This window comes from Microcaecilia unicolor, chromosome 2 (assembly GCF_901765095.1).
Source record: "Microcaecilia unicolor chromosome 2, aMicUni1.1, whole genome shotgun sequence".
Taxonomy (NCBI): Eukaryota; Metazoa; Chordata; class Amphibia; order Gymnophiona; family Siphonopidae; genus Microcaecilia; species Microcaecilia unicolor.
The window spans coordinates 167967442-167991666 of NC_044032.1; the positions used below are offsets into that span (position 1 = coordinate 167967442).

The 24225-nt window shown below is 43.2% G+C and overlaps 1 protein-coding gene across 2 annotated transcripts in view; it reads left to right on the forward strand.

The window, feature by feature from the left end:
- EPB41L4A (erythrocyte membrane protein band 4.1 like 4A) overlaps positions 1 to 24225 on the forward strand; it is a 564380-nt gene that overhangs the window by 277744 nt on the left and 262411 nt on the right. The window contains exon 10 of one of the 2 annotated variants that reach the window (XM_030193468.1): positions 21545 to 21616. The exons of the other annotated variant lie outside the window; for it this stretch is intronic. Within the exon in view, the coding sequence (XP_030049328.1) occupies positions 21545 to 21616 (72 nt within the window). The remainder of the gene's footprint in view (positions 1 to 21544; positions 21617 to 24225) is intronic. 2 annotated transcript variants of the gene reach the window in all.

Consider the following 24225-nt stretch of genomic DNA (forward strand, 5'->3'; position numbering starts at 1 on the left):
TAGATTACATACAGATCTAGAAAACAATAAACAACTTAGATATTATTTAATAAACCTAGACTCTCAAATCATCCAAAATTATCAGAAATTGATAAAATTATCCATACTGTAACTCTCATTATAAATTTGCAAAATAAGCAAGTTTTTAATCCTTAAAAAAAAAAACTAATATAGTTAAAACTATATTTTAATGTAGATGGGAGAGCATTCCAAAAACTGGCTGCCAGATAAGAGAATAAAGACACATTTTTTTTAAAATAATCCCTCGAAAACTGAGAAGAGAGAGTGAAAATAAGCTAGCATTTTCTAGATATCGGGGAAACAGACCAGACATAATCTTGAATACCAAACATCCTAAGCCAATGCAGTTTAACAAGAAAAGGAATTATCCTATCAGATTTCTTTATGGAGTAAATCAGTTGTACTACCACATTCTGAATGGTCTGAATTATTTTCAACAATTTCTTGTATATCCCTAGATATACAACATTACAATAATTCAATTTACTCAACACCATGGATTGAACCCAAAAGTCTAAAAATGTCTTCTGTCAGATTTTCTAATACCTTTCAATTTTCTCATAACATAAAACGAGCTTCCAGATGTGGTAACAGTGGTTAGCACATCTGGGTTTAAAAAAGGTTTGGGCAAGTTCCTGGAGGAAAAGTCCATAGTTTGTTATTGAGATGGACATGGGGGAAGCCACTGCTTGCCTCGGGATTGGGTAGCATGGAATGTTGCTACTATTCGAGTTTCTGCCAGGGACTTGTGGCGTAGATTGACCATTGTTGGAAGCAGGACACTGGTCTAGATGGACCATTGGTCTGACCCAGTATGGCTATTTTTATGTTCTTCTTACATTCTTATTCCAGCAGTGGCCACATGTTGGCAGTATACTGTTAGTATAATAGACAATACTGACATCTAGTGGCTATATTGATAGTGCAGCGTCTTTTTTTTTTCTGAGACAGAGGAAACAGAGAAAATATGGGCAGATAAAGGCCAAATTACCTATTAAGTCTTCCCATCCATACCATACCATACTGTATTAAGTTTAGTGGCCAAATCACATCACCTAAATAGCAGTCCTATCTTTGGCCGCTATAAACTTAACCGGCCAGCATTGAATATTGATATAGCCAGTTAAGCTTGAGCTGGCCAAAAAAAAAAAGTACAAGGAGCTCATATGCTTTGCACGTTATCTCTGACAAGTGGAATAGATGCGAAACGCATGTGTTTGAAAATCCAAATGCACATGGCGTTCTTTACTTCCCTGACCTGGTAAAGGTAGAGCGGAGGGCAACAAAAATGATAAAGGAGAATGAATGGCTTTCTTAGGGGTCCTTTTACAAAGCGGCAGTAAGCCCACCAGGGGCTTTACCATGCGCCAATCTGGTGCTACCTCTGGCCCAACTCAGCATTTCTGGTTGAAATAGTCAGAAAGCAGTTCCACAGGCAGTAACCCGGTGGTAATCATGCAGCACCGTGCGCTACCCGGTTACAGCTGGGTTAGCTCGGGAGCCCTTACTGCCACCTCAATGGGTGACAGTAAGTACTCTCCCTGCATGGCTGTGCTCTAAGTAAAATCTTACTGCATGGCCATTTATTTTTTCGGCCTTTTTACCTTCCGCAGTAAAAAGGGCCTCAATGGGCAATGAAAACAGCCCCTGCCTCTAGTGCAGGGCTCCTTTTACCGCAGCTTGGTAAAAGGATCCCTTAGGGAAGAAAGGCTGAGTAAATTAGGACTGTTTAGCTTGGAAAAGAGATGACTAAGGGAATCACATGACTGTTGTGGAACAAGTTAGTAGGGTATGGTTTTTTACTGTTTTCAGATTTAAAACTTACTTAAAGTAATTTCTTAGTCTGTGCACAATTAAGTTGGAGAAAAGTAATGCCAAAAGTGTATGGCAAGACTGGTAGTATAGCTGGGTTTAAAAGAAGGTTTGGACAAGTTCCTGGAGGACAGATCCATAGTTATTAGCCAAGTAGATTTATGATTCACCACTTCTTCTGAGAATGACTAAGATGTGATGCATCTCAGCAGTGAGTTCTGCCAGGTAATTTCAAGTGACCTGAATTTGCCACTGTTGAAAGCACCTCATGTGTTTCATTCGTATTTTGTTGATATTTATCATATTTCTGTTGTATGCACTTACCTCGTGTGTTATAATGTGTCTTACTAAACTGGTGAGCAGCCCCTCCTTCAGAGTCAACGGAGGGAGGGAGTGAGCTATGTAGTGTGAGAAGCCCAGTCCCAAGGGGAGTGTTTATGGGAAAGTGCTGAGGGAAATGTTTCTGGTTATTGAATAGGGGTGGAGTTTGGAATTAGTAAAAATTGTTGTTGTACAGAGCACATGGTCTTTGGTTGCCTCTACCCCTGCCAGGACCTACGAGGAGAGGGAGTGTTTTAGACCCAGTTATCTAAGGCTGAACTAAGTGGAGGTTTCTGCCAGTAAAAGCATTAACCATAGAGTGGAGGAGTGCTACGGGTGGGAAACAGAGGTAACCCAGACTGGGAGCAGGAACAGGAAGGAGCCTGTTCATTGCCAAAGGTGGTAGCCCTGAGAGGTACACTTTTGGATGAGAGAGGACAGACAGGGAGGTCTGATCCTAAGAGGAGACAGCTTGCTGCAGGCACGGTCTTGGATTATTCTGCCCAAAAGGATGGGTGATGGACTGGTGGAGTTGTATATATATACATACCATAGGATTTACAAATGCAGTGGCATACCAAGGGCGGGGCGGTCGACCCTGGGTGCATGCTGCAGTAGGGTTGCAGGGAGAAGCTGCATGGCTGGCTGCTCCACCGGTTCCCTGCGCCCTCTGCTGTTACTTCCTGTTCTGGGGCAGAGGGCACAGGGAACTGGCGGAGCCGACAGCCAAGCGGCTGCTCCCAGCAGGCAAGAAGAATGCATCTGGGGGAGGGGGCGGCTTGGAGGTGATGCGGTGGGGGGGTGTCGTGCTGCACCCAGGGGGGGAGCGAACCATGCTGCAATGGGTGGGGGGGAGGGGGGGTCCACAGCGACCGAAGAACGCCACTGTACAAATGGACTACTAAATTTCACCAAAGTTTTAAACTGGCACTTAACCTCAGTTTGAACAAGTTATCTGTTTGGAATACAAATTGATTTGTTGATATTGAAAGGATTGTTTGCCTCCAGAATACCTGAATTCTAGATAAACTGCCTGTTGCAGAGTTTAAGTAAAGTTTGTGTTTGGTTTATAAAACCTGGACTGGAGTTGTTCTTTCAGTGAGAGTGAAGTTTATATACTCCCTGACTACTAAAGAAGAGTAAGTAGTACAAGTGTGGTTTAAAGCCCTACGGACTACTGGAGTAAGTCTAGCCCCAGCTTGCTCTCAGCTCAGTGAGTAACTAAAGTTTTTGCTGTGACCCTGGTTTCTGGTGCTGACCCGAAGAAATAACTGATATTCAGAACTCTGTATGGTGAGACCAGGGTTACAAACAGTAAGTGCAAAAATTTACCACAATGTAGTAAACAGACCCTTTAGTTGGAAGTTTAGTTAAAGTCCAGACTTTAATTCAATAGAAAATCAGTAGCAAGATACAAAGATGGCAATTGACAGATGAGCCCCAGTCAACTTGAAAGAGCTTGAGCTATCCTGCCAAGAAGAATCAGCAAAACTGTACCAGCCTGCTGTGCAGATTTGGTAGGTGCTTATCCTAAATAACGCGTGGCTTTTATAGTTGTAAAAGGAGCTTCCACCAAGTATTGAATGAAAAAGTGTAAAGACATATACAGTCGGCACTCTGACATACTTTTTGTAGCAGGATAACAAATTGTACCTTCCTTCAGGAAAAACATTCTGGTCCTGGGGGGGGGGGGGGGGGGTGTTGGAGGGAGAGGGTTAGTCTGACCCCTTCTCCAAATGTAGGTGTTGTCTAAAATTGAAAGGTAGTATAAAAATGAGTGTAGGGGGGGGGGGGGGGAAACCAGGCTTGGTTTTTCTCAAAGGAAATCTAGTAAAATAAATAGGAAGAAGTGTAGTGGGCTTCCTCCTCAGGGACCCATGAATGACCTTGGCCTTCTGTCTTAGGAGACCAAGGAGAAGAGAAGGAGAAGCCAGGAGTGGGACTTGTTTTGTCAGAGAAAAGAAAGGAAAAAAGGGTTTAAGCCAAAGCCTCAGCTTTCTTGGATAGATGACCATATCATGAGGGAGGGGCCAAGTATGATGCTCAGGAGTTCCATGTCCTAAAGGGTGGAGAGAAATGGAGTCGAGGAGTGAGAGTCCACATCGATGACCAAGGTGTGAGAGGAGGTACGACCTAAGCCCTGAGCACATCTGGTTTGCCGGAATCCAGAAAGCTCAGAAATGTTGTCGACAGATGAAATTTAATGTGGACAAATGCAAAGTGATCCACATTGGGAAAAATAATCCAATTATAGTTACTTGATGTTAGGGTCCACCTTAGGAGTCAGCACTCAAGAAAAATATCTAGGTGTCTTTGTAGGCAATATGCTGAAATCTTCTGCCCAGTGTGCGGCTGTGATCAAAAAAGCAAACTGGATGCTAGGAATTATTAGGAAAGGGATGGAAAATAAGACAAAGAATATTGTAATATTAATATTATAATAATAAAGTCATGGGATAGGAGGTAATGTCCTATTGTGGATTAAAAACTGGTTAAAATATAAAAAACAATAGGGTCAAATGGTCAGTATTCTCAATGGAGAAGAGTAGATAATGTGGTTTCCCCAGGGGTCTGTGCTGGGACTGCTGAAGGACTTGAAGAAATAATTCTTTTGATTGAGATGACTCTCTATTGGACCTCTTGAAGCACATAGAGAAACTGTTAAGATAAGTACTCCTTTTTAAGGATTTTCACAAGTATAGCATTTTGAAGCATTAGTGGAATACTAAATAAAATGTGAAGATGGCAAAGTAAGGAAGGGTTTTTATGCTAGTGATGATAACTTCAACTCCAAAGGATTTGTAATACCTGAAGTTTTATTGAGGCTTTTTCCTTCCATTTTTGCTGCTCTTTCAAGAGGTGTTCATCTAATGGTGAATACTTTTGGTATGATCTGAAGGGAAGAGTATTCAATTTGTTGTTATATTGGTTTCATCCTTTCCTCTCACTCTATATATTGTTATAGTAGATTTTAACATATTTATAAATGATCTAGAGATGGGCATAACTAGTGAGGTAATTAAATTTGCTGATGAGACAAAGTTATTAAATCGCAAGAGGATTGTGAAAAATTGCAAGAGGACCTTATAAGACTCTGAGACTGGGCATCCGAATGGCAGATGACATTTAATGTGAGCAAGTGCAAAGTGATGCACGTGGGAAAGAGGAGCCCAAACTATAACTAGGTGATGCAAGGTTTCACATTAGGAGTTCAGAAAAAGGATCTAGGTGTCATCGCTGATAAACCCTCTGCCCAGTGTGCAGCGCCAGCTAAGAAAGCAAATCGAATGTTAGGAATTATTAGGAAAGAAAACAAAAATGAGAATGTTGTAATGCCTTTGTATCGCTCCATTGTACGACCGCACCTCAAATACTGTGTGCAATTCTGGTCACCGCATCTCAAAAAAGATATAACAGAATTAGAAAAAGTACATATAAAGGGGATAGGACAACTTCCCTGTGAGGAAAGGCTAAAGTGGCGAGGGCTCTTCATCTTTGAGAAGAGACAGCTGAGGGGAGAGATATAATAGAGGTTTATAAAATGCTGAGTGGAGAGGAATGGGTAGAGGTAAATCACGTGTTTACTCTTTGTAAAAATACTAGGACTAGGAGGTACGCAATGAAGCTACTAAGTAGTAAATTTAAAAGAAGCTAGAGAAAATATGTCTTCACTCAACATATAATTAAACTCTGGACTTTGTTGCCAGAGAATGCGGTTAAAACAGTTTGTATATTTTCCTGAAAGAAAAGTCCAGAAACCATTATTAAGATGGAATTAGGAAAATCCTACTTATTTCTAGGATAAGCAGCATAAAATCTGTTTTACTGTTCTGGAATCTTGCAAAGTATTTGTGACCTGGATTAGCCACTATTGGAAACAGGATACTGGGCTTGATGGGCCATCTGTCCCATTATGGCAAAGCTTATGTTCTTATACAATGCTTCTGTATCGCTCCATGGTGTGACCTCATCTTGAGTATTGCATGTAATTCTGATCACCATATCTCAAAAAAGATATAACAGAATTAGAAAAGGTTCAAAGAAGGGCAACCAAAATGATAAAGATGCTGGAACTCCTCTCATATGAGGGAAAAGGCTGAAGAGGTTATGGCTCTTCAGCTTGGAAAAGAGACTTGTGAGGGGGGATATGATAGGTCTGCAAAATCTTGAGTATTGTAGAATGGGTAAAGTGAATTGATTTTTTTTTTACTGTTTCAAAAAGTACCAAGTTAGGGTAACTCAATGAAGTTAAATGGTAATACTTTTAAAATGAACAGAAAATATTTTTTCACTCAAAGAATAGTTAGCTCTGGAACTCATTGCCAGAGGATGTGATTACAGCAGTTAGCACATTTTGGGTTTCAAAAAGGTTTAGACAAGTTCCTTGAGGAAAAAGTTCATAGTCTGCTATTGAGATAGAGATGTGGGAAGCCACTGCTTGTCCCGGTATTGGTAGTATGGAATCTTGCTACTATTTGGGATTCTGCCAAGTATTTGGGACCTAGATTGGCCACTGTTGGAAGCAGGATGCTGAGCTAGATGGACCATCGGTCTGACCCAGTATGGCTGTTCTTATGTATGTTCTTATGACAAAGAAAAGATGCAAGCTCCATTATGGAGGGGAGACGTGCTCATGTGTAGAGTGATTGCCCAGACGGGAGTGAGAAGGAGCAGTGAGATATTGAGACGTGAAGACTGGGGCTGCTGCAGGTCCCAGCCAATACAGAGGCACTTGTAATGAGCAGAAAGACGAAGGAGAGTACAGGACCTATCCAAAAAGAGGAAACATGCAGGAGTTCTTGAATGACTGCATACAGCGAAGGAAACCAAGTGACATCTGTGAGTAAGTCTTAAATCTTCTGTCACCATTTTACTTTATTCTTGTGGACTGTTTGTCCCATTTTCACTGCCCATTTTATACATTTTTGTTCACCTGGAGAATGCCTAATAAATGGGTATTTGTATATAAATTCCTACCTGCCTTCCTTGTTAAGCATGAGTCACTTGAAACTGTCCAGAAACTATTCAGAGACTCATCACCAAACTGCCAGGGGTCCTTTATTCATGCTCTCTCAGCATTGGAAAAGAATGATGAAGGATACACAGTACTGGAGTGCAGAGTACTGGAATGCACTACCACGCAACTTAAGGATGATTCACGATTTAACCAACTTTCACAAACTACTGAAGACTCATCTCTTTGATAAGGCGTACCACAAAGATCAACAAATGTGAACGACACCTGCTTCCTATATTACTATCAGGTTTTTCCCTTCTTCTTTTCATTGTCATGTTACCCAAGATTCTTCTGTAACACTAAATACCTATTTTATAATGTATTTCCACTATTCATGATGTATTGTAAGCCACATTGAGCCTGCAAAGAGGTGGGAAAATGTGGGATACAAATGCATTAAATAAAAAATAAATAAAATACTGTAAGAGTTAACCACATACACCAAGAATTAATGTGTGTGTACCTGACTTTGGGATCACCTTCAGCCCCACTAATTGGAGGACTGGTTACATTTACATAATTGTTCTTTAAGTTTGAAAGTGTAGAGTATGTTTTGTAGATCAGTGAAGCAAACTCTCACATTAATGTAGAATATGACTAATGTGAAAGGGTGCAAAGACTCTTTACAAGACATTAAGTGAACCATAAAAAAAGCATTCCACTGATTAATGCGGAGGGAGGGGTGGGGCGATGATGGGTAATCATAAGATGATGACAAGCAGTGGGATTTTATGGCTAACGTGTCAGACAGCCCAGATCTTTTTTTTTTTTCCCCTTTGGAATGAAATAGCTGCTTTCCTTACAATGTTAATATCCGTAGGCAAGCATGACCTAACCTATAGTTCTTTATCATATTGCTTATGTCAGCTGTAATAGAAGTTTCTCCCATCCATTCTGCTCAAAATATAGCAGAGGAGCTAGAAGGGCAGGTTTTTCTATTTGCCCAGTGACTCAAGAGTTGAGTAGTTTTGGTGGAGAGGAATTTCTATAACAGATCGTCATTGTGTGAAACTACAGGGGAGGGTAGAGTCAGATATATCAAAATGACATTTGTTTATTCACAGAAAGGGTGGGGAATGCACTATTATGTCTCCCAATGAAGATAGTAGAGAATAAAGTAGCATTGTTATGAAAGTGGCATGGGGCAAGCAAAAAGAATCCTTAGCTGTAGTAATGTGAAAGGGTAGAGATGTATCTGTGACATTGCAGTAAGTAGTCTAGACTGACCTGGTTGCCATTCTGTAATAGGTTTCTTTCAGTCAGGGGTTGTACAGCATAATATGTCAGTTTAAGTGGCTTGTGATGTTTTCAAGTAAAAGCAGTTGTGAAAGCATATACTGATTGCTTTAATTATACTTGGCACACTAAGATTGATTTAAAGGTCTAGGCAAAAAAATGTGTAGAAAGTCTGAGGGCTTTGGTTGCACAAACTTCCTATAACTCTGTAAAGGAAAAATATTTCACTGCAAAACATTGAGCAAGTAAAACATTAATCTTAAAAGCTCTGTTGGAAGAGATTAGCATTGTCCTGTGTCGGTTATAGGTGAGCCCTTAGGTTCCCTGAGGCCCCGCAAGACCTCAGAGGCCAGCCGCGCACCCCGAATCTTCACCCGCGGCGACCGCCATTCACCAAGGGTTGAGCCCCCAGCTGCAGGCGGCCAGCAGGACGGCCCCTTCCCAGTCCGGGACGTTCCTCGCGCCCACTTTTGCCGTTCCGCCCGGGCTCTAGCTCGCTCCTGGAACCGGGTATCTACTCGTATACAGAGCGAAATCAGGGCATCCAATTGGCCTGGGACCTCTCGTCCTGCCAATTCGTCCTTGATCCGTTCTTGTAACCCTTCCATAAAAATTGCCATCAAGGACTCCGGGTTCCAACGCAGCTCCGTGGCTAAGGTCCGAAAACGAATGGCATAATCGGCCACCGTCCCCTCACCCTGATGAATCCGCAGCAGTTCCGACGCCACGGAAGATGGTCTACCAGGAAGGTCGAACACCATACGGAAACGGCGCTGAAATTCACTATAGTCATCCAAGATGGGGTCCTGTTGTTCGTTTAGTGGGGCCACCCAGGCCAGGGCCTTCCCTTCACATAGGCCCATGATATATCCCACTTTACTTTGGTCCGAAGCAAATGCCTCCGGTTGCATCCGGAAGGCCAGGTTGCACTGATTGAGGAACCCCCGGCAACCTCCGGGGGCCCCATCATATCGTGCCGGTTCAGGGAACCGAGGTCCCGTGCGGAACCCTCCCGAACGGGGAGCTGCTGCAGCCCCCTGGACCGCAGCGGCCTGGTTCTGTACCTGAAGTGTTGAAAGTTGAGAGCATACGTTCTGGAGTGCCCCTGACAGGGCGTTCAGCTGCTCCTGCTGCTGCTGAAGTACCTTGGCCAGGTCCCGTAGATCAGGCTGCGTAGGCGAGCTCATGGCTTCCGTTTCCTGTCCTTTCCTGTCCTGTGTCGGTTATAGGTGAGCCCTTAGGTTCCCTGAGGCCCCGCAAGACCTCAGAGGACAGCCGCGCACCCCGAATCTTCACCCGCGGCGACCGCCGTTCACCAAGGGTTGAGCCCCCAGCTGCAGGCGGCCAGCAGGACTGCTGGAACCGCGGGGTGACGGCCGGTCTGGCTGGTAGTCAGCAACTCAGTCTCTGAAGGACAGCTAGCAAGGACGGCTAGCACTGAAGAGGAACACAGTCTCTGAAGACAGCTAGCAAGGACGGCTAGCGCTGAAAGGAACACAGTCTCTGCAGGTGGCTAGCAAGGGCGGCTAGCACTGAAAAGGAATACGGTCTCTGAAGGTGGCTAGCAAGGACGGCTAGCAATGAAGATGAACACAGTCTCTGAAGGTGGCTAGCAAGGACGGCTAGCAATGAAGATGGACCCAGTCTCGGAAGGTAGCTAGCAAGGACGGCTAGCAATGAAGATGGAACACAGTCTCTGAAGGTGGCTAGCAAGGACGGCTAGCAGTGAAGATGGGCCCAGTCTCTGAGGGTGGCTAGCAAGGACGGCTAGCAATGAAGATGGAACACAGTCTCTGAAGGTGGCTAGCAAGGACGGCTAGCAGTGAAGATGGACCCGGTCTCTGAGGGTGGCTAGCAAGGACGGCTAGTAATGAAGATGGACCCAGTCTCTGAGGGTGGCTAGCAAGGACGGCTAGCAGTGAAGATGGGCCCAGTCTCTGAGGGTGGCTAGCAAGGACGGCTAGCAATGAAAAGGAACACAGTCTCGGAAGGGCAACACTCCGCGATCCACTGTGTCGGCTTCTGACATTTGAAACGGAAGCCCTGGACCCTTCCCGTTCCGATGTTTAAATTCCCCGCCAGTCCATCCCATCCCTGGAAGAGGAGCCAATCCCTCCGGCCCTGACAGGCAAGGAGCGCCTGGATTGGCAGACCTGCCTAGCAGGCGGAGTCTCTCCTTCAATGCGCCAATCCGGCGCGAGTGGGCGGGGCTTGCCCGCTGGTCTGCTCTGGCCGGGGAGACGACGACGCCGGCGCCGCCATCTTGGCCGGCGTCTTCCCTTCTCCGAGGCCGGCGTTCGCTCCAGCGGGTTGCCGGCCTCGGGCCGACCCGCGGCAGCGCCGGGCCCGTCGGCGGCTCGTCCCCGCCGCACTGGACCCCGCGAGCCCTGTCGACCATCGCTTCCCGCCGCGGGAGCACAGGTAAGGGCCCGGGACGGGACAAGCATTAAGGATTTGGCATAATTCTCCATTTTTCCGGTAAGGTTTTTCTTGTTTTTTTTTCTTATCTATAGATTTTCCCTGGTAGAAATTACAGCAAATTCATTCCTAAAGCAGTTTGCAAGCAAATTGATTTGCATGTATTATTTTTGCAATTTGTTTTAAAGCATGCTTGCCCAGTTATAAATTCTGGCCTGAATATTCACATGCCACACTTCAAGGCTAGAGGGAGGAAGTTCTAGATAAGTATTGGCTAAGAATTTCCTAAAAGTGAAACAGTTAATGAAGGCCTTATTTTGGAAGACTTGTAGAAACTATTACAACAGTATTTATTTCTAATAGGAGGGAGGATGTAGTAAATTCCCACTTTTTCCTCTCAGAATGTTTTTACCTTGCAAGAAAAGAACTGTTTTTAGAAATAACAATTCAAACTTAGTATGGCACTTGCTAGTAAACTCAAGTTCTATATCTAAATAAGCAAGTTTCTCTCTCAGTTACGGAGCAAAAAGACTTCAGATGCTCAACGGTCTTTGCTCCTTTGAACAATGAACCATTGAATGTTTATATCCATTATTTACAGGGCAATACTCCCTTGTGGACAGCGCTTGAGCTCCTCATAAGTCTTAAAAAAACCTCCAAGTATATAATGATAGTTTTTACTATACTTTTCCCAATGGACTATATAAGTTTTCAACTATAGCATCAATGGTACTTATCTGGGCTTTTGAAGACCACTACGGCTGGGCACGCTCTACAGAAAATTTCCATTTCGCTACAAGCTTCTTAAGGAGCGATTTGAAGCTTGTAGCGAAACGGAAATTTTCTGTAGATTCTGTAGGTTTTAGATTTGTTAGGAACTGGGCAACATTCTGGGGAAGGGGGAGCCTATTCCAAAAGGATGGGCTCCACCTTAACCAGGGTGGGACAAGGCTGCTAGCATCAGCATTTAAAAAGAAGGTAGAGCAGCTTTTAAACTAGGAACTGGGGGAAGTCCGACAGTCGCTCAAAAGCACATGGTTCGGGATAAGGTATCTTTCAAAGGTATCACCAAAACTGGAAAGATAGGATACCCCGATGGTGAGGTTGCAAAAGAGACCATAGTAGATCAGCCTGCTTATAATCAAAAGAGAAAAACGCCTATATTGCGACCCAAATCGGGAGATGGGCGTCTTTCTCCCGTGGGCACCCAAATCGGTATAATCGAAAGCCGATTTTGGGCGTTTCCAACTGCAATCCGTCGCGGAAATGGGTAAAGTCGATGGGGGTGTGTCGGAGGCGTGGTGAAGGCAGAACTGGGGCATGGTTATCGGCCGAGGAGAGAAGGGCGTCTTTAGCTGATAATCGAAAAAAAGGCGTTTTTACCGCGATTTTGGGTCACTTTTTTTGGACCCTTTTTTTCACGAACAAGTCCCAAAAAAGTGCCCCAACTGCCCAGATGACCACCGGAGGGAATCGAGGATGACCTCCCCAGACTCCCCCAGTGGCCACTAACTCCCTCCCACCAAAAAAACCCACTTTAAAAACTTTTTTTCCAGCCTCTATGCCAGCCTCAAATGCCATACCCACCTCCATGACAGCAGAATGTGTTCTATCCTGTGACAGCCTTTCCCTGGTTCTGATGTGGGTCTCGGGTGAGTGTGACACTTTTTCTGTTATGCACACTGTAGAGTCACATCAGCAATGTATTGTGGTGGGTGTCACACCCTAGTATTGGGCTCCGTGATTCCACTAGCTTGTGGCAAATGCTCACAATGTTGGTAGTTGGTAGGCTCTACTCCCATGGTGCTTTTCCCCCTGCTTACTGGGTCAGAGTGTGCCCTGTTTTGTTTCCAGTAGTCCATGAGGTAGTGGCCATTTTTGTAAGCCAGTTTTAGATCCCTTTCACGTGTTAACCACGTTACAGAATTTAGTTCTTACCTTGAATGTGGCTGAAAGAGGGCATTGTACACCATTCTGCCAGCTCTGACCTACTGCTCATCTCAGTACCAGGGAGACTCGTTGCCAGTGGGGCACAACCTTTGATCTGCAGTTAACTGTGAGTAAGCGTGCTTATTCCAATAAAGGACGTTTTCGGAGAGATTAGTCTTCAGGTGTCAACTGGTGTGCCAATGTTATATAGCAGCAACAAGTCCTAGAGGCCTGCATGTATGCAGGTCCCTGGAGCACTTTTAGTGGGTACCGCAGTGCACTTCAGCCCATCCCCCCTACCTGTAACACTTGTGCTTTTAAATGGGAGGTCTCCAAAACCCACTGTACCCACATGTAGGTGCCCCCTTCACCCCTAAGAGCTATGGTAGTGTTGTACATTTGTGGGGAGGGGGGTTGGGTGCTCAGCATCCGTGGTAAGGGAGCTATGCATGTGGGAGCGTTGTCTGAAGTCCACAGCACTGACCTCTAGGGTGCCCAGTTGGTGTCCTGGCATGTCAGGGGGCGAGTGTACTACAAATCGTGGCTCCTCCCATGACCAAATGGCTCAGATTAGGACGTTTTTGAACTGGGCATTTTTAGTTTCCATTATCGCTAAAAAAAACAAACGCCCAGCTGAAAAACGTCCATTTTTTCGAAAATACGGTCTGTCCCGCCTCTTCACGTACCTGTTTTCGGACATAAACGCCCATGGAGATAGGCGTTCGCGTTCGATTATGCCCCTCCACATGTCCTTAAATAAAAATAAAAATCAGACAAAAGATTGCAACAAACATAGTTTGAAATATCTATATGCCAATGCCAGAAGCCTAAGAAATAAGATGGGAGAGTTAGAATATATTGCACTTAATGAAACATTAGATATAATAGGCATGTCTGAGACCTGGTGGAAGGAAGATAACCAGACACTGTCATACTGGGGTACAAATTATATCGTAATGATAGGGTGGATCAAGTTGGTGGAGGGGTAGCATTGTATGTTAAGGAGAGCCTTGTATCAAATGGATTGAAAATTCTGCAGGAAACAGAGCACATCTTGGAATCCCTTTGGTATGCCACTGCAACGAGAGAAGAAAAAATTCTAGACCTAGTCCTTAGTGGAGCGCATGATCTGGTGCGGGAGGTAGTGGTGCTGGGGCTGCTTGATAACAGTGATCATAATATGATCAGATTTGATATTAGCTTTGAAGTAAATGTACACAGGAAATTCAATACGTTAGCATTTAACTTAAAAAAAAAGATACCATGACAAAATGAGAAGAGCGGTGAAAAAAAACGTAGAGGAGTGGCTTCGAGGGTCAAAAATTTACATTAGGCATGGATGCTGTTCAAAAACACCATCCTTGAAGCCCAGGTCAAATATATTCTGCGTATTAAAAAAGGAGGATGGAAGACCAAATGACAGCCGGCATGGTTAAAAAGTGAGGTGAAGGAAGCTATTAGAGCTACAAGAAAATCCTTCAGAAAATGGAAGAAGGAACCGACTGAAAATAATAAGAAACAGCATAAGGAACGTCAAGTCAAATGCAAAGCGCTGATAAGGAAGGCAAAGAGGGACTTTGAAAAAAAGATTGCATTGGAGGCGAAAACACATAGTAACATTTTTTTAAGGTATATTAAAAGCAGGAAGCCGGCAAAAAAATCGGTTGGACTGCTAGATGACCGAGGGGTAAAAGGGGCAATCAGGAAAGACAAAGCCATAGTGGAGAGATTAAATGAATTCTTTGCTTCGGTCTTCACCGAGGAAGATTTGGGTGAGATTCCGGTGCCAGAAATGGTATTCAAAGTTGACGAGTCGGAGAAACTGAATGAAATCTCTATAAACCTGGAGGATATAAGGGGGCAGTTCTACAAATTGAAAAGTTGCAAAGCTCCTGGACCAGATGGTATTCATCCCAGAGTACTGATACAACTTAAAAATGAACTTGCGGAACTATTGTTAGTAATATGTAATTTATCCTTAAAATCGAGGGTGGTACTGGAAGATTGGAGAGTTGCCAATGTAACGCCGATTTTTAAAAAAGGTTCCAGAGGAGATCTGGGAAATTGTAGGCCAGTGAGTCTGAAGTTGGTGTCGGGCAAAATAGTAGAGACTATTATAAAGAACAAAATTACAGAGCATATTCAAAAGCATGGATTAATGAGACAAAGCCAACAAGGATTTAGTGAAGGGAAATCTTGCCTCATCAATCTATTACATTTCTTTGAAGGGGTGAACAAATATTTTGGATAAAGATGAGCCGGTTGATATTGTGTATCTGGATTTTCAGAAAGCAATTGACAAAGTACCTCATGAAAGACTCCAGAAGAAATTGGAGAGTCATGGGATAGGAGGTACTGTCCTATTGTGAATTAAAAACTGGTTAAAAGATAGAAAACAGAGAGTAGGGTTAAATGGTCAGTGTTCTCAATGGAGAAAGGTAGTTAGTGGGGTTCCCCGGGGTCTGTGCTGGGACCGCTGCTTTTTAACATATTTATAAATGACCTAGAGATGGGAGTAACTAGTGAGGTAATAAAATTTGCTGATAACACAAAGTTATTCAAAGTTGTTAAATTGTGGGAGGATTGTGAAAAATTACAAAAGGACCTTACGAGACTGGGAGGCTGGGCGTCTAAATGACGTTTAATGTGAGCAAGTGCAAAGTGATGCATGTGGGATAGGGGAACCCGAATTATAGCTACGTCATGCAAGGTTCCACGTTAGGAGTCACTGACCAAGAAACGGATCTAGGTGTCATCATTGATGGTACGTTGAAACTTACTGCTCAGTGTGCTGCTGTGGCTAAGAAAGCAAATAGAATGTTAGGTACTAATTGGATAGGAATGGAAAACAAAAATGAGGACATTATAATGCCTTTGTATCGCTCCATGGTGTGACTGCACCTCGAATATTGTGTTCAGTTCTGGTCGCTGCATCTGAAAAAAGATATAGAGGAATTAGAAAAGGTGCAGAGAAGGGCGACAAAAATGATAAAGGGGATGGGATGACTTCCCTATGAGGAAAGGCTAAAGCGACTGGGGCTCTTCAGCTTGCAGAAAAGATGGCTGAGGGAAGATATGATAGAGGTCTATAAAATAATGAGTGGAGTTGAATGGGTAGATGTGAAGCGTCTGTTTACGCTTTCCAAAAAAACTAGGACTAGGGGGCATGCGATGAAGCTACAAAGTAGTAAATTTAAAACGAATTGGAGAAACGTTTTCTTCACTCAACGTGTAATTAAACTCTGGAATTCGTTGCCAGAGAATGTTTTAAAAGCGGTTAGTTTAGCAGAGTTTAAAAAAGGTTTGGATGGCTTCCTAAAGGTAAAGTCCATAGACCATTATTAAATTGGACTTGTGGAAAATTCACTATTTGGGGTATAAGCAGTATAAAATGTTTTGTACTTTTGGGGGATCTTGCCAGGTATTTGTGACCTGGCTTGGCCACTGTTGGAAACAGGATGCAGGGCTTGATGGACCTTTGGTCTGTCCCAGTATGGCAGTACTTATGTACACTTGTACTTATGTACTTATGAGTTAGGATATGGGGTTGGAGGAGGGATTTAGATATTAATGTTGAGGAGAAAAAGAAAAACTGTTGAGAGTTCTCTTAAGAAAATGTAGTATTTATCAGAACACTTGTATGCTATGCTCTGTGTTCATTCTGCAGACACCATAAAAAGATGTTTATCTTGTCTTGGAGGCATTGATGTCTATAAATGGGAGTAACTAGTGAGGTAATAAAATTTGCACTTGCTCACATTAAACGTCATTTAGACGCCCAGCCTCCCAGTCTCGTAAGGTCCTTTTGTAATTTTTCACAATCCTCCCACAATTTAACAACTTTGAATAACTTTGTGTTATCAGCAAATAACCTATAAATGTATTCACTATGCTGCTCCCCAGTATCTCTCCACACTCGTCCTTCCCTACACCCCTTCCCGTGCACTCCGCTCCATGGATAAATCCTTCTTATCTGTTCCCTTCTCCACTACTGCCAACTCCAGACTTCGCGCCTTCTATCTCGCTGCACCCTACGCCTGGAATAAACTTCCTGAGCCCCTACGTCTTGCCCCATCCTTGGCCACCTTTAAATCTAGACTGAAAACCCACCTCTTTAACATTGCTTTTGACTCGTAACCACTTGTAACCACTCGCCTCCACCTACCCTCCTCTCTTCCTTCCCGTTCACATTAATTGATTTGATTTGCTTACTTTATTTATTTTTTGTCTATTAGATTGTAAGCTCTTTGAGCAGGGACTGTCTTTCTTCTATGTTTGTACAGCGCTGCGTATGCCTTGTAGCGCTATAGAAATGCTAAATAGTAGTAGTAGTAGTAATGTCTGTTAATTACAGAGACATTGCCAATATTCCATTTTTAACTGAATTTATAGGAAGAGTAGTGATTACTGAATTGTCGTAATTTATTGAGTGTGTTCTTTAAATTGAAATTAGACAATTGCAGCCATATTTAGAAGGGAAAGCTCTATGTGTGGTGGTTAAAGCATTAGTTTTGAGCATCTTTGACTATTGCAATATGTTTATACTTGATTGCCAATAAAATTTATTTGGAACTGCAGGTGATTCAAAATGTGACAGCCAGATTAGTGTTAGGTGCAAGAAGGTATGAAAATGCCCACCTGTTGTTAGTCTGTATTTGCTTCTTGTTAAAAATAAATAAGTTGAGGGCATTGATATTGAAAGTGATAATGTATTGAAAACCAATTTAATGAGCAGATTGGACAAAACATTATAGAGCCCTTTTACTAAGCTGCAGTAAAAGTTGGCCTTACAGCACCTTACATGGATTTTTCCCAATCATTAAGGCCAGAAAATGGCCGTTTTGTTTTTCTATTAATGGCCATGTATGCAATAGAGCTGGTGTAACTGCAGGCACGTTGATGCTGAAGATACACATATACTTTATAGTGTTCTATAAGGCAGTGCTTCTCAACCCAGTCCTCGGGACACACCCAGCCAGTCGAGTTTTCAGGATACTGACGATGAATATGCATGAGAGCAGGGGCGTAGCCAGACACCCAATTTTGGGTGGGCCTGGGCCCAAGATGGGTGGGCAGAAGTACTCCGCAAGTGATTTGGTCTCTCCCTCTCTCACCTGCATGCCATATGGTCCCTCAAACATCAGCACCTCCCCTGCATACCTTTTAAATAGCAGATTTTCACTGACAGCGAGCAGCAACTAATACACACTGCTCATGTTGGCCTCACAGCCTTCCGTCTGATGTAACTTCCTGCTTAGGCGGGAATACATCAGCGGGAACGCTGTGGGGCTGGTGCAAGTAGTATGTATCAGTCGCTGCTCACTGCAGGCATCTGGTATTTACAAGTTATGCAGGAGGGACAGTTGTTGGGAGTTTTCGGCTGGTGGGGCTTGGGGAATCCCTGCCAGCCACATCATAGATGTGCTGCTACTGGGTGGGCCTGAGCCCAAAATGGGTGGGCATGGGCCCACCCGAGCCCACCCTTGGCTACGCCACTGCATGAGAGAGATCTGCATACAAAGGAGGCAATGCATGCAAATCTGTCTCATGCATATTCATTGTGAATACTTGAAAACCGGACTGGCTGGGTGTGCTCCCAGTGTTGGGCTGAGAAGCTCCGCTGTAAGGTATATGTGTAAATGTGCATCTTGCCCTTGCCATGCCCAGGTGTCTACCTTTTTGCAAATATGCACTATGCAAGATATGCACGTATTTACAGAATAGTGCTTAGGTAAAAATTTGACATAGGTATATGGACCAGACAGAATTCTGCGGTCTATGCCCTGAACATGGCATGGACAAATCAAGATCAGGTATACATATGTTGGATCACCTCATATCTTATGTAATCTTCTCGGGCAGACTGGATGGACTGTACAGGTCTTTATCTGCCATCATTTACTATGCTACTATGTTATATGTGCTAGTATTCTAAACGTGTATAACATGCTGGTAAAATGCTAGCCCATATATTGTAGAATTGCTCCCTAAGGGCCCTGGAGAAGTTATTGTGCCCCAGGGATTAACAAACTGGATTAATCACTGCTAAGGCATGGATGTTCAGTAACATTGCTGTAGTCATGCTTATTATATTGTATTATAGTCTCCTTATTCTTCTTTGATGTGGCCTCACTCAATTATTATAAACTTTATTTTTATTCATTTCCTATGGATAATATTAGTTGTTGCCTGTTCTTATTTGATTTTATAACTTCTGTATTTATTCATGACATAGAGGGGCATAATTGAACTGGGCGTCCAACTTTAAAGGCGCCCATCTCTAAGGACGGCCTGACGAAGGGGCGGGGCATCCCGTATTATCGTTTCGATAATACGGTTGGGGACAGCCAAATCTCAACATTTAGGTCGACTTTAGAGATGGCCGACTGCGGTTTTCGCCTATAATGGAAACCGAGGACAGCCATCTCAAAAACGGCCAAATCCAAGCCATTTGGTCATGGGAGGAGCCAGCATTTCTAGTGCACTGGTCCCCTCTCACATGCCAGGACACCAACCGGGCACCCTAGGGGGCACTGCGGTGGACTTCACAAATTGCTCCCAGGTACATAGCTCCCTTACCGTGTGTGCTGAGCCCCCCACCCCCCCCCCCAAATCCACTCCACACAACTGTACACCACTACCATAGCCCTTATGGGTGAAGGAGGGCACCTAGATGTCGGTACAGTGGGTTTCTGGTGGGTTTTGGAGGGCTCCCATCTACCACCACAAATGTAACAGGTAGGGGGGATGGGCCTGGGTCCGCCTGCCTGAAATGCACTCCAGTACCCACTAAAAACTGCTCCAGGGACCTGCATACTGCTGTGATGGAGCTGGGTATGAAATTTGATGCTGGCATAGAGGCTGGAAAAAATGTTTAAAATTTTTTTTTTGTGTGGGAGGGAGTTAGTGACCACTGGGGGAGTAAGCGAAGGTGATCCCTGATTCCTTCCTGTGGTCATCTGGTCAGTCTGGGCACCTTTTCGAGGCTTCTTCGTGAACAAAAAGGGACCAAGTGAAGACGGCCAAATGCTCGTCAGGGACGCCTTTCTTTTTTCCATTATCAGCCGAGAATGGCCATCTCTTAACCACGCCCCAGTTGCGCCTTCGGTACACTGCCGACACGCCCACTTGAACTTTGGCCATCCCCGCGATGGAAAGCAGTTGAGGCCGGCCAAAATCGGCTTTCGATTATGCCGATTTGGCCGGCCCTGAGAGAAGGATGCCCATCTCCCGATTTGTGTCAAAAGATGGGCGCCCTTCTCTTTCGAAAATGAGCTGGATAGTGAAATATTTTGAATGTTATTAAAAATTTTAAAAAAAAAACCATTTGGGGTGTGAATGGGAATGGCCCCCTTTTACTCGGAAAATCAGAATGAGATGTTGTACCTCCGGGTCTTGCTAGGAATTGCAGAGGATTTGCGTAAAAGCCAGGGTATTTTCCATGGCAATTCCACTTTTATAGAAGAGTCTTCTACCTGACATTAGGATAGATTGCAATTCTTTCTTTCAGAAAGAAAATGAAGAATTCATGGCTGTTTCATAAGTCCGTTCTAGGTTGGGTAGCCTCCTTTGTTGGTGTTCTAAGTCAGTTGACGTGGGCATTTTCATTTGTTAACAATTTCTGGTTTGATACTTTTATAGTTAAATTTAGCATTTTTAAAGTTCTTTATTTTTTAATTCATTTCATAGTAGCCTGTTATAAGACACACTTTTTCCCCGCAATTTGTGACATCACTGTTTTGGGTGTCCGCATCTTGTAAATAGAACACAGAAAAACTGGGTCATATGCTTTTTACACTTGATTGGTAATGGAATGTTTGATATTTGACTTTTAAATAGTTAAGTTCTTTTTCTTATCCTATGCTTCAACGGCATTTAGGATGGACTCAGTTATGCGACTCATTAAGGGCTTCTTTTACAAAACTGCACTAGTGATTCCTAAGTGGCAAGTGAGAGGGAGCCCATGGGAATTGAATGGGATTCCTCTTATTTGCCACATGGAGAATCAGTAGCGTGGCTTTGTAAAAGAGGCTCCAAGTTAGTTAGTGTGGGCAATCTTACTATTTCATTGGTTAACGACAAATTCAGGTGAGTGATCTATAGAGTTGGTCGGTGCAGGGAAGTCTTAGTTGCCTAGAGAGCTGTTAAGTAAACATAGTAGATGACGGCAGAAAAAGACCTGCACGGTCCATCCAGTCTGCCCAAGAAGATAAATTCATATGTGCTACTTTTTTATTTGTACTGTCCTCTTCAGGGCACAGATTGTATAAGTCTGGCCAGCCCTATCTCCGCCTCCCAACCACCAACCCCGCCTTCCACCACCAGCTCTGGCACAGACTGTATAAGTCTGCCCAGCACTATCCCTGCCTCCCACCACCGGCTCTGGCACAGACCGTATAAGTCTGCCCAGCACTATCCCCGCCACCCAACCACCAGCCCCAGCACAGACTGTATAAGTCTGCCCAGCACTAGTCCCGCCTCCCAACCACCAGCCCCGGCACAGACCGTATAAGTCTGCTCAGCACTAGCCCCGCCTCCCAACCACCAGCTCTGCCACCCATTCTAGGCTAAGCTCCTGAGTAAGGTTAGTTATTCTTGGAGCTTTTATTATAATCATCTCACAATTTCTTGTTTGATGCTTTCATTTTTGTATTTTTTTGATAGTAACCTGGTATTAGGCACCTTTGCCAATACGCTTGCTAAGTTTTAGTAGCCTTACTTTGATATATGGACTATGCGCCCATAATAACATGTATGTAGTATTTATTTTGCTGATTTTGTGTTTCTCAGCTCCCATGGTCAATAATCATTATTGAGAGCCCGGTGGTGGGTTGGGTCCTTTTGGAACTATTGTGTTGTACGGTAAGCTTTAGTTGAGCACAACATATCTTATATTTATCTCATGTTCTATCTCACCAATAACACCACTTCTGACATTTTTGCATATTCACTCCAAAATTATTTTAGCATTTATTTTTTCCATTGATGAAAATAATCACAATGTTTTCCCCTCACTAGTCATGATGTATTTTTGATTTTACTAACATCTGCCACTCTTATGATCAACAAATGTGATTTGTTGGCTTTGATATTGGGACACTTCCCAATTTATTGGGATATGCATGTCATTCAAAGTTCACTAGTTATCATACAGTTTTATATTTTGTTTTTCACATTTTCTGTCTTTAGGTGGTTCCTTTCTTTGTCTTTTTTTCTGGGATTTTGTATTACTTTTTATTAAAATTGTTTTTATTTTTCATTTTTATCTCTGTTGATCTATGCTTTATTTGATTATTTTATATGTAGACTCCTGATGCAGGCGTTGCGCGCCGAAACACAGCCCATGTTGGGTCATTGATGTACAACATTGATTTACGCTGTTAATAAATGGATCTGTTCCATTTTTAAAGGTGCTTCTTTGCTTTGAATTCTTTCTTTCAGAAATAAAATGAAGAATTCATGGCTCTTTCTTACACCATAATTCTGTTCTAGGTTGGGTAGCCTCCTTTGTTGGTGTTCTACACAGTTCTACCATTGTAAAGGCTGTTAGAGTGCAGTTTTCTTAGTTATCTCAGAGATTGGGTGAGCTTCCTGTGAAAGAGGGGCAAGTGGGCTCGGATAGGGGACCTGCATTTTGGATTTGTGATGGTTCACAAAATGATGTTATTTATTGTTCTTTGGTAGGTTGATCGCATGCTTTTATTTAATTTCTTGTATGTATTGTATGTTGATTGTCCATTGTTCACTTCTTTGCATGGCCCTTTTAAGAGCCTAGAAGGTAGTCTATAAGTATCCATCAACCATTTGTTACTGCTTTTTAAGTGAATTATGCTGTGAAATTTCCAGGCTTGTGCTAAGAATTGTGTAGCTTAGTGTTCCCAAAGTTTGCTCAGGAGACAGACTTAGCCAGTGGGGTTTTCAGGATTTCCAACCTGAATATCCCAAGAGAAAGATGTTTATATATTGGAGACCCACTGTATGCAAATATATCTCGTGCATATTCAGGCTGGAAATCCTGAAAATGCCACTGCCTAGGTGTGTTTCCAGAACAAGGTTGTGAAACACTGGTTTAGCTAGCTGTAACAAAACTAGCCAGTAAGTAATGCATACGTAAACAAGAAATAACATTTAGCTAATAATATAGGACTCCTTTTACTAAAGCTTAGCACATGCTAAATGCTAAGAAGCCCATTTTATACTCATGCACTTCTTAACATTTAGAGCGCACTAATTCCATTAGTGTACACTAAGCTTTAGTAAAAGACAGGGCCAGCATTAGTGGGTTGCAAACGGGGCGGTTGCCCTGGGCCCTCATGCCACAGGGGTCCCTAGGCATGACTGAAGCTGAAGAAAGAATAACCTGTAAGTGGGCTTTAGAGTCACCCCTCTAGTTTCTGCCCTGAGCCCTTGTATGTCTAACACCAGGCCTAAAGGCCCCATAATTTGTATTTATTATTGGACCTGTCTTCCAAAAGAAAAACAAAAGCTCAGATTAAAGCTGTATTTTGTTCATGTTAGAATACAGCAGAGTGGGCATTGCTTTCAGATTTTTCTACCTGCCAGTTCCCCTTCCCAGCTCACTGCCAGTGCTTGCCTGATGATAGCTGACTCATCAGTGACCTGCAGGCAACCTTTATCTAACACAGAGAGACTAGAATTCCAGGATGAGTATAAGGCTTTCTTCCTTTAAAGCCTTTAGTTTTAGACTCTTGTTTATTATTGGTTTTCTTTATTGATCTTATCCTTTAATTCATATTTTAAGTTATTACTATGTAGTACCAGGATGCCCAATAATATGGTAGAAAGTGCTGTAAAAAGACACTATTTCTGGGAAAGAGGTATTTTGTGAACTGTGGCTAGGAAGGATAGTTTTTTTTTTTAAACAGGTGCTTAAATAGTGCAGCAAATACGTGCATAAGGAAGATCTCTCTAGGAAAGCTAGTTTAAATCTTGCTTCTGCTACTGACATTCCTTGAGACCTTGGGCAAGTCGCGTTATCTCAGGTACCTCCTTAGAGTGTAAGCTCTTCAGGACAGGGACATAATTGTACCTGAATATTTATTACCATTCTACAGCTAATATACAGTTGGCATTGCTTTGAAACACTGACCACAGCATTTAAAGTTATACCCAGATATTGTGCTCTTGGATGGTATCAGGTACCAGTGCTGAAAATCCTGGTATAGAGCAGACCTGGAAGTTTTCTGGGTAACCCTGATATCCAGTGCCTACACTCAGTTAATTATTTGGACAGGGTTTTGTCCGGATAGTTATCTGGGTTCTGACACTGAATATCGGAGGCACCCGGATAACTTCTGGCTCCGTCCCCAAACCGTCCCACATTATCCAGATAGTGCTGGGGAGGTCAGTAAAGATTTTTCGGTGAACATCACTTATCTGGGTAGGAGCCATTCCGACCTGGATAAGTGCCATTGAATATTTGGACCATTATTATGAAGTATTATCTTGAC